This window comes from Haliotis cracherodii, unplaced genomic scaffold (assembly GCF_022045235.1).
Source record: "Haliotis cracherodii isolate W230 unplaced genomic scaffold, xgHalCrac1.p SCAF_3, whole genome shotgun sequence".
NCBI lineage: Eukaryota > Metazoa > Mollusca > Gastropoda > Lepetellida > Haliotidae > Haliotis > Haliotis cracherodii.
The window spans coordinates 58,400,467-58,410,187 of record NW_027266286.1 but is presented as its reverse complement, the minus strand read 5'-3'; the positions used below and the strand labels follow the sequence as shown (position 1 = coordinate 58,410,187).

General features: G+C 41.9%; 1 protein-coding gene across 1 annotated transcript; it reads left to right on the top strand.

Moving 5' to 3' along the window:
• On the top strand, positions 1-9,721 carry LOC139474414 (betaine--homocysteine S-methyltransferase 1-like). Its single transcript, XM_071257427.1, has 7 exons — positions 1-85; positions 6,062-6,258; positions 7,273-7,467; positions 8,140-8,251; positions 8,389-8,567; positions 9,011-9,092; positions 9,267-9,721. Exons 1-7 carry the CDS (start codon positions 73-75, stop codon positions 9,554-9,556), a joined length of 1,068 nt encoding a protein of 355 aa, XP_071113528.1. The 5' UTR covers positions 1-72; the 3' UTR covers positions 9,557-9,721.

Genomic DNA, 9,721 nt, shown 5'->3' with positions numbered 1-9,721 from the left:
ACAGGGGTTGCAGCACACAGAATCAGAAGGAGTGTTGTGTCTGGTGGAGAGAGACACAGATTGTACCTCAGCATGGCATCGACAGGTAAGTCAGTACAAACCAATAATGCCCAACTAGGTTAACACCTGTAGGATGATTACAGACTACGGCTTATTGTGCAATTCATCACCATTTCTGTTTTTATTCTAGTAAGACCTTATCGTTATTGTTATGGGGAGACGTTGTTATTAGGCAAGTGAACGAATGTGGGATTCTCGCTGAGCGTGTTTCCAGTGTAACGGGTCTACGTTGGAAATTGTACCCAATTATCTTTCATAGTATGTATTTATTCATCAGTGCATTTATCTCAGTTATCACTAACTCGTGAATATAGTGCTGGATTCAGTTATAAGGCAATAGCGTTGGGGAGTGATGGGTCTGCTTAACTAAACAAGACAATTCAATCACTCCGCATGTACTCGTAACACGTATGGTAAGAAAAGGGTTCGGACATATGGCAGTGGTTAGTTTTGTGTTGTCGTGAACATATCCCGTTGATTTGAGAGCAGTTGCTCAGTTGCGCTGAATCTGGTAGTTTTCTGTTGTCTTTTTCCAAAATAGTTTGAAATATGTTACTGATGTGCAAAGGCTGCGATGCATTTCTCATCACAAGAATAACAGCACGCTTTGCTCATGGCGGTGATAATGAGGATTCCTGATCACAACAATACACACTCCAGTCGGTTTGTACTAGAGTATTCCCACACCATCTCCGCGCTCTGGGGTCCCTATGTGGCAGGAGGCCGCTGTGTCTGTGCGTCTTGTATAAGACCAAGAACTAAGCCGTGTATTACGAAATTACAAAGAAATCAAAATAAACACACCAAACTTAAAAAGCAAATGGCATCCAAATTACAACCAAAAACAAACAAAATAAATATATATATATACCACTAGGCAGAAAAACAAGTTAAATCAGAGGATCTAGACACGCTCATCCAAATAGGAAATAAATCAACAATCTTCCTAGGAGACTTCAATGCCCACTACCCCACCTGGAGTATTGCAGACAAATTAGATAAACATGGCAAACTAATCTCAGAATGGATAGAAGAAAACGATTTGATACTTCTAAATAACAACCAACCCACTAGATACGACAAAATCCACCACAAAATGTCGGCTATCGACCTAACTAAATGCACCCCAGATCTAGCCCAACGCATTCAATGGGATGTACACGGAGTACCACTAGGCAGTGACCACTTCCCCATATATATAACTATAGGAGACTTAAACATCCCAACACTAACTCAAAACCAGGAACCCAAATTTCCCTATAACAAAGCTAACTGGGACAAATTTCCCTATAACAAAGCTAACAGGGACAAATTTCCCTATAACAAAGCTAACAGGGACAAATTTCCCTATAACAAAGCTAACTGGGACAAATTTCCCTATAACAAAGCTAACTGGGACAAATTTCAGGAAATCTGCAACCAGGCTAATCTAGAGGATATAGAAAGTAACGACCTCGAAAAATATTGCAAAAACCTAACAGACTATATAATCAACGCAGCCAAAAGCTCCATCCCCTTTTCCACAACTAAAATAGGCAAACCTACGGTTCCGTGGTGGAACGAAGAAATAGAACAAACAAGACGTAAACGCAAAACCGCATTTAATAAAGCCAAACGTGACTTCAAACATCTAAAAATAGCACACGAACTAAACCGCCAAGTACAGAGCCTCCTCAAAACAGCTAAAACAAGAAAATGGAAAAAAGTTCTGCGAAGAAATTAATCACCACACGGACGCCAGAACGGTCTGGCGCAACATCCACGCCATTAGGGGCGTTAAACGTCATAAAAAACTCCCAACATAAACAATTCAACCAACCCCTCTCAAAAAGCAAATAACCTAGCAAACCACTTTTCGGCCGTCAGTAGTAACAGCAACTTCAACCTAAAATTCCAGGAACAACTAAAATCAGAAACCAAATTTACCTAAGAACCAAAAGATAATAACCTAGAAATAAATCTCCCATACACAAAGGAAGAACTACTCCACGTCCTCAAAAATAGGAAAAAGGGCACAGTCCCAGGCTTAGACCTCACTCCCTACCAGATAATTAAACAAATAAACACTACAAACTCTTCTAAAACTCTATAACCTCATATCTAAACGGACAGGTCCCATCACCTTGGAAGCAAGCTCTGGTCATACGGATCCCCAAACCAAACAAACCAGCTGATCAGGCTAACTCATACAGACCAATTTCCCTAACTTCTAACTTATGCAAAGTAATGGAATCAATGGCAAAAAAACAGGCGACAATACTATTTAGAACAAAACAACATAATCAATCCAGACCAAAGCGGTTTCACTCCTGGCCGCTCAACCCTAGATAACCTTGCCCGATTAGAGCAGGCCAATAAAACAGGCCAACTCAGCAAACAATATACTACAGGCATCTTTCTAGACTAAGACTTCTCCAAAGCATTCGACATGGTTTCCACATCCTAAATCCACAAAATAAATTAGAAAAATTCAAAGCCTTAGGCATATTCGTAATTAAAACAGGGGTAATTAGTCGCATTTAAACCCCAAATAAACTAATAAAAACAAAATCACATAACCTAACAAACCATCAACCACGCACAGCTCCCTTAGTTCGCCGCCTACCAACTCTTGGCATTCATTCCAAATCTCAAAATCTCAAAATTACTATATAAGCAGCCCTTGAACCCCCCTCCTGGGGTGCACCACCGCTTCCTTTTCCCCCTTTCGGAAACACATTAAATGGCCTGGCGGGCCCGTGTGCGACATACTCTTGCAGTCGGAAAGCGCACGTAACATATCCGATATAAGTAAGTAAGTAACGTGTATTAACAGAAGTGTCACCTTGCATGTGGTGTATTAACAGAAGAGCGCCACCTAACATGTGGTGTATTAACAGAAGAGCGACACTTAACATGTCGTGTATTAACAGAAGTGTCACCTTGCATGTGGTGTATTAACAGAAGTGTCACCTTGCATGTGGTGTGGTAACAGACGTGTCACCTTGCATGTGTTGTGGTAACAGAAGAGTCACCTTGCATGTGGTGTATTAACAGAAGAGACACCTTGCATGTGTTGTATTAACAGAAGTGTCACCTTGCATGTGGTGTATTAACAGAAGTGTCACCTTGCATGTGGTGTATTAAGAGAAGTGTCTCCTTGCATGTGGTGTATTAACAGAAGTGTCACCTAACATGTGGTGTATTAACAGAAGAGTCACCTTGCATGTGGTGTATTAACAGAAGTGTCACCTTGCATGTGGTGTATTAACAGAAGCGTCACCTTGCATGTGGTGTATGAACAGAATAGTGCCACCTAACATGTGGTGTATTAACTGAAGCGTCACCTTGCATGTGGTGTATTAACAGAAGTGTCACCTTGCATGTGGTGTATTAACAGAAGTGTCACCTTGCATGTGGTGTATTAACAGAAGTGTCACCTTGCATGTGGTGTATTAACAGAGAGTGCCACCTAACATGTGGTGTATTAACAGAAGAGTGCCACCTAACATTTGGTGTATTAACAGAAGTGCCTGCATGTGGTGTATTAACAGAAGAGTGCCATCTAACATGTGGTTTATTAACAGAAGAGCGCCACCTGGCATAAGAGCCTTACGATCTGCTGACAAACATGTACTACTCTCCCCGGAAGAGATGTTTTAGCTTCAGCGCGGTAATTCTCTAGAATGAACTGCCGCTAGAAATTAACCTGGACTACTTCCAGAAATTGATTACACACCTTTACCGAAAGAATTACGACGTGTGAATTCTTGACATACGCTCGTAGTTGCTCCTACTGCTATGTACACATTGTAAATTCAGTAATTGACATTGTGGCGCTTTGAGCATACATTTTGTATATGGAAAGTAGCGCGTTATAAATATACTTTCATCATCATCATCATCATCATCATCATCATCATGTGGAGTATTAAAAGAAGAGTGCCACCTAGCATGTTGTGTATTAACAGTAGAGCGCCACCTAGCATGTTGTGTATTAACAGTAGAGCGCCACCTAGCATGTTGTTTATTAACAGTAGAGCGCCACCTAGCATGTTGTGTATTAACAGTAGAGCGCCACCTGGCATGTTGTGTATTAACAGTAGAGCGCCACCTAGCATGTTGTGTACTTACAGTAGAGCGCCATCTAGCATGTTGTGTATTTACAGTAGAGCGCCACCTAGCATGCATAGCAAGGATATAAAAGGCAAACACTGGGTTGATAAGCACTAGAAAATGTCAAAACTGTTTACGCAGTTGAGCTTGGGATTTTAAACAATAATTTGGACGTGGACAATCGAGTCACTGATCTGAACCTTTGCAATGCTGTGTTTGGGTTATCTGGGCGAATACCTACCGAATATACTCTATTACTATGTTCATTGTTACGATACCTGGAACAGCTGCCAACTTACCAAATATACCAATGATTTCCCTGTTAAAGTGAACGGATAGATGTTGTCTGGCATCGACTAGTCGGGTGGGCGGAGTATGCAGTGGACGTCACGGGATGTTTTCGGGGACAGGCATATACCGGTTCAGACATCTGGGTGTTCCTAACAGGTGCGTCTGGAGGTCTGGGTTTTCACTGGTGAAGAGGGGTGGTCGGGTAGCCTGGTGGTTAAAGCGTTCGCTCGTCACGCCAAAGACCCGGGTTCGATTCCCGACATGAGTACAATGTGTGAAGCCGATTTCTGGTGTCACCCACCGTGATATTGCTGGAATATTGCTAAAAGCGGCGTAAAACCACTCACTCACTCACTCACTGATAAAGATTCATTGAAAACTCACCCTCCTTGAGTATGATGGGGAAATACAAATATGAAAATTAATTTCCTGCACTGGAGCAAACCCATTGATAAATAAACGTCAAGTTTTTTTCATCATATTTATTTTCACAAAAATGGTTGCTGGGGTAGAGTGCAAATGTACGTATATGACCTCAAGGACAGAGCAGGCCTAGGGTAGATACCGTCGACTTAAAAAAATCCAGCTATTTAAGGAACGGACCATGTATATCAGTGATCTATAGAAATGCACGTTGAAATGACAGTACCACAAATGCTGGTATGATATTTACAGGCATTATGGCAATTGCCGTACCCAATATCAGCATCTAGGTCATGTCAGATTTCCATTTAGGGTAACTATATCAATGACATCTGACATCTGCACATTGTGATAAGTGAAAGAGTGGGTCAGTGAGTGTTTGATTTCACCGAGATCAGCATTTTTACTGCACCACTACGTCGGACTGTTAATAATAATATATAGCTACTGGAAGAGAGAGAATTCATGGATGTCAACTTCTCCATCATGAGGCGCACAACGTTTCGGAGTTTATGCTTACCCCTTCAAATCTGACAGTTTAATCTTAGTTTAACCTACAACTGTGGATCGCAGCTCAGCACAGATGAAAAACCGATGTGCAAACTTTTGTAAGAATCCACTGCGAGGATTCATACAGTTTGCACATCGGTTTTTTGATTCATACCTCAATGAACAGAAAAAAATACACAGTCAATCCTTAAATGAATTAAAGGGTTGCAACAAAATCAGCTGGTGTTATTAGCAGCTTTGTAAAACGGTAGTGTCATCTTTTGTATGGATTCGGAACTCCACCGCCGATGATTTATCTATTGTCTGCTACTCAAAGATTGACATTTGAACAGACACGATTCTTCAAAAGACCATTTCCTTTTGGCAATGGGGAAATCTTTCAACACATATTATAAACTTGTCCTTGTACTCCCCGTGGGTGTATAAGGACCACTTTGCTGGGCAGAACCAAACAAACTTGTACAGTTGACACGGTTATGTGGTTCACACAGGGTGGGTTTCTTCACTATATTGGTTTCAGAAGAGGTTGAGTATAACTCTACGCATACGACCTCAGGGGCAAAACAGGCCTGGGGTCGATATCGTAGGCGGTGATGCTATGTTGTTAATCCCTCACAAGACAGTCTTTTTCGACCTTTGTGTCGTCTTTTGTGTCACATTTACATTATTTTCATATTTCAAGTGAAAGGTTTGGTGGAGAGACTACGAGATGGCGAGAACGTCATCTGTGCGGAGGGATACTTGTGGGAGCTGGAGAGAAGAGGTTACCTCAGATCAGGAGTCTTCACACCGGAAGTGGTTATGGATCATCCAGAAAGAGTCCGAAACCTCCATGAAGAATTTGTCCATGCCGGAAGTGACGTTGTGGAGGCCTTTACGGTGATACTTGTTGCTGACTAAGTCGTGTTTGTGTGTCTCCGTCAACGTACATCGTATATTCTGTTCTTGAGATTGTTTACTTCCCTTAATTCCCTGTTTATGATGCGAAGTACATGGTGTTACTTAATAGGTACTTCAATACGCGTAGGGTCCCCTGGGTACCTTCTGCTTTTGAGTTTCCTTAACCTTGGCTTGAACCACAGGCCGGATGTTTTCATTATAGTTTATTACTATCTACTTCAGTATCACGGCCACCGACCATACATTGTACATTGTATCTATATCTAAATTGTTGAATGAAAGTTTCTCTTCTTCAGTATCACGGCCACCGACCATACATTGTATATTGTATCTATATCTAAATTGCTAAATGAAAGTTTCTCTTCATCAGTATCACGGCCACCGACCATACATTGTACATTGTATCTATATCTAAATTGTTGAATGAAAGTTTCTCTTCTTCAGTATCACGGCCACCGACCATACATTGTACATTGTATCTATATCTATATCTAAATTGTTGAATGAAAGTTTCTCTTCATCAGTATCACGGCCACCGACCATACATTGTACATTGTATCTATATCTATATCTAAATTGTTGAATGAAAGTTTCTCTTCATCAGTATCACGGCCACCGACCATACATTGTACATTGTATCTATATCTAAATTGTTGAATGAGAGTTTCTCTTCTTCAGTATCACGGCCACCGACCATACATTGTACATTGTATCTATATCTATATCTAAATTGTTGAATGAAAGTTTCTCTTCATCAGTATCACGGCCACCGACCATACATTGTACATTGTATCTATATCTATATCTAAATTGTTGAATGAAAGTTTCTCTTCTTCAGTATCACGGCCACCGACCATACATTGTACATTGTACATTGTATCTATATCTAAATTGTTGAATGAAAGTTTCTCTTCTTTAGTATCACGGCCACCGACCATACACTGTACATTGTATCTATATCTAATTTGTTGAATGAAAGTTTCTCTTCTTCAGTATTACGGCCACCGAGCAAAGCTGCGAATGATTGGAAGAGAAGATGAACTTGAAGCCTTAAATCTCGCAGCATTGAAGATCGCGCGAGATGTTGCTGACAAAACGGGAACTCTAATGGCGGGAAACCTTTCCAACACAACAATATATGACCCGGGAAATTCAGAGTCTGTGGAAGAGGTCAAATCCATATTCAAAGTATGTAGTGTATTACAATGTCAATGCAACTTTTTACCCAAATTTGATACAGATCTGGAATATATAAACAACTCCCCATGAACAATACGAACAATACAAACAACACAACATAGGCAGTAGGTTAGTCAACATAAACTATTTTTCACCTTAATTTTATGTTACAGTATTGGAATCACACTAGTCTTGGAGCTGAGATCTCTTTGTGGAAGAAATACCGCGGCCTTTTGCTTAACATAATTTTAGTCTTACCGTCAGATAGTCTTAGTGCAAATACTTCCTCATGGGCCCCTGAGAGTGAGGGGCCGACCGTCTGTTTTATTTGAAAACGATTAATCTGTTCCTAGCAATGCTGGAAAAATACTTTGTCCTCAGATATTAAGTCAAATACATTGATAATTGGACATTAGTGTTGTTCATAAAAGGAATGTCCCATAAACGGTTTGGCGACTCGTCTCAAAGAATCGAATTTGTAGTGATTTTAAAATAATCTGTCCCGCCATCAACCCCCTCCCCCCTCCTTCCCACCACGCACACAGAACGTAAGATCCCATCTGTTTTGTCTGCGGTAATGCTGTCGATGACTGTATGTGATACCTCGATGGCATGTCTGATTATAAGAATATGACCTTTTCCTTTGCTAATGACGTCATGTCATTGTATTCTTTTCCCTAGGAACAAGTAGAGTGGGCCGTGAAGGGGAGGGCGGACTACTTTATTGCGGAGACATTCGACTCGTGTAGTGAGGCCAGCCTCGCTCTGGAGGCCATCCGGAAGTATGGAAAAGGCACGTTATCATATATGTTACATATTGGCGGACGCATAATCACATTGAAATATTAGCAGTTACCATTAAAGTCCTTTGGGCATGTTTTGTCGAAAACTCAGATGAGTCACGCGGTATCATACTGTTTATGACTGCAGGTCTTCCTGCTGTGATCACAATGGTGGCGTATGTGCCGGACAGAACCACAGACGACGTCCCCTTCCCCCAGGCCATGAGGAGGCTAGAAGAGGAGGGGGCGGCGGTCGTGGGTCTGAACTGTGGTAGAGGTCCTGCCACCATGTTGCCACTACTGAGGGAGATCCGACAGAGCTGTAAGGTGAGTCATGGTCCATGATAGATTCTCTCTGGTGGATTAACTGATCAGAGAGACCTGTAAGGTGAGTCTTTGTCCCTGTCACTGTTCAGTCTCGCTGGTGGATTAACAGATCCGACAGAGCTGTAAGGTAAGTCATGGTCCATGATAGATTCTCTCTAGTGAGTCAACAGATCAGACAGACCTGTAAGGTGAGTCATGGTCCATGATACAGTCTCTCTCGTGAGTCAACAGATCAGACAGGCCTGTAAGGTGAGTCATGGTCCCTGTCAGAGTAAGTCTCTCTTGTCCCGCTTCTGGATCAACACATCAAACTGTCCTTCAACAGAGTCTAGTCTTTTATCTTTTGTTTAAATTTAGGATTTTAGCTGACCGATAATATCTTAGGGTTTGAACGGGCTTACCACACTATTGTGAATGCTGCACTGTTTTCTCTGACTGTCCAGGGTCCTATAGCTGCACTACCTGTCACCTTCCGCACCACGCCCCAACAAAAGTGCTTCCAGTGCCTCACAGATCCGGTGACAGGTTAGTGCTTTGGCTGCAATGGTTGTTAATTCATTGGAACTTGTGAAATATGCCTCTCCCATATCACTATACCATTGCTGTCGGGATGTAAACTTTTAATATATAACAACGAGTCATTTGACATGCATTTCGTGTAAATTTCCGTAAAATTGCATGTGTCATTCTTCTTTCCAGGAGGCAAGTCGTTCCCGACAGAGTTAGCTCCCCTGCAGTGTACCCGGGCCGAGATCCGCCAGTTTGCTACAGAAGCGCGGGAGTTGGGCGTACAGTACATAGGTCTGTGCTGTGGCAGCGCCTCATACTATCTGAGGGAGGTCGCCGTTGCTTACGGCCGCAACCCACCAGCGGCCAAATATAAACCAGATCTTGAGAGGAGCCTGTTTGTTGGGAATGTCGAGGTGTTCTCTAGAGGTGATAGAATCAGTAAACTTAGATCCTTCGTAACTGGGGACATTCAGTCTTAAGACAGCAACACAGAGAACAACCAAGTCGCTTGGTAGGGGAGATATGGACATGCATTATCTGAGACAAAGACATCCTTCAAACCTGACAAAGGTGAACTTATTAATATTCAATCTGCTGACTGACAACAGGTTTAAATCACGCACAACGACCAATGCATTCACTGA

Coding starts and splice junctions, on each gene's coding strand:
- LOC139474414 (XM_071257427.1), top strand. Junction 8,568..9,010: donor AGATCCGACAGAGCTGTAAG/GTGAGTCATGGT, acceptor CTGACTGTCCAG/GGTCCTATAGCTGCACTACC. Junction 9,093..9,266: donor CCTCACAGATCCGGTGACAG/GTTAGTGCTTTG, acceptor TCTTCTTTCCAG/GAGGCAAGTCGTTCCCGACA.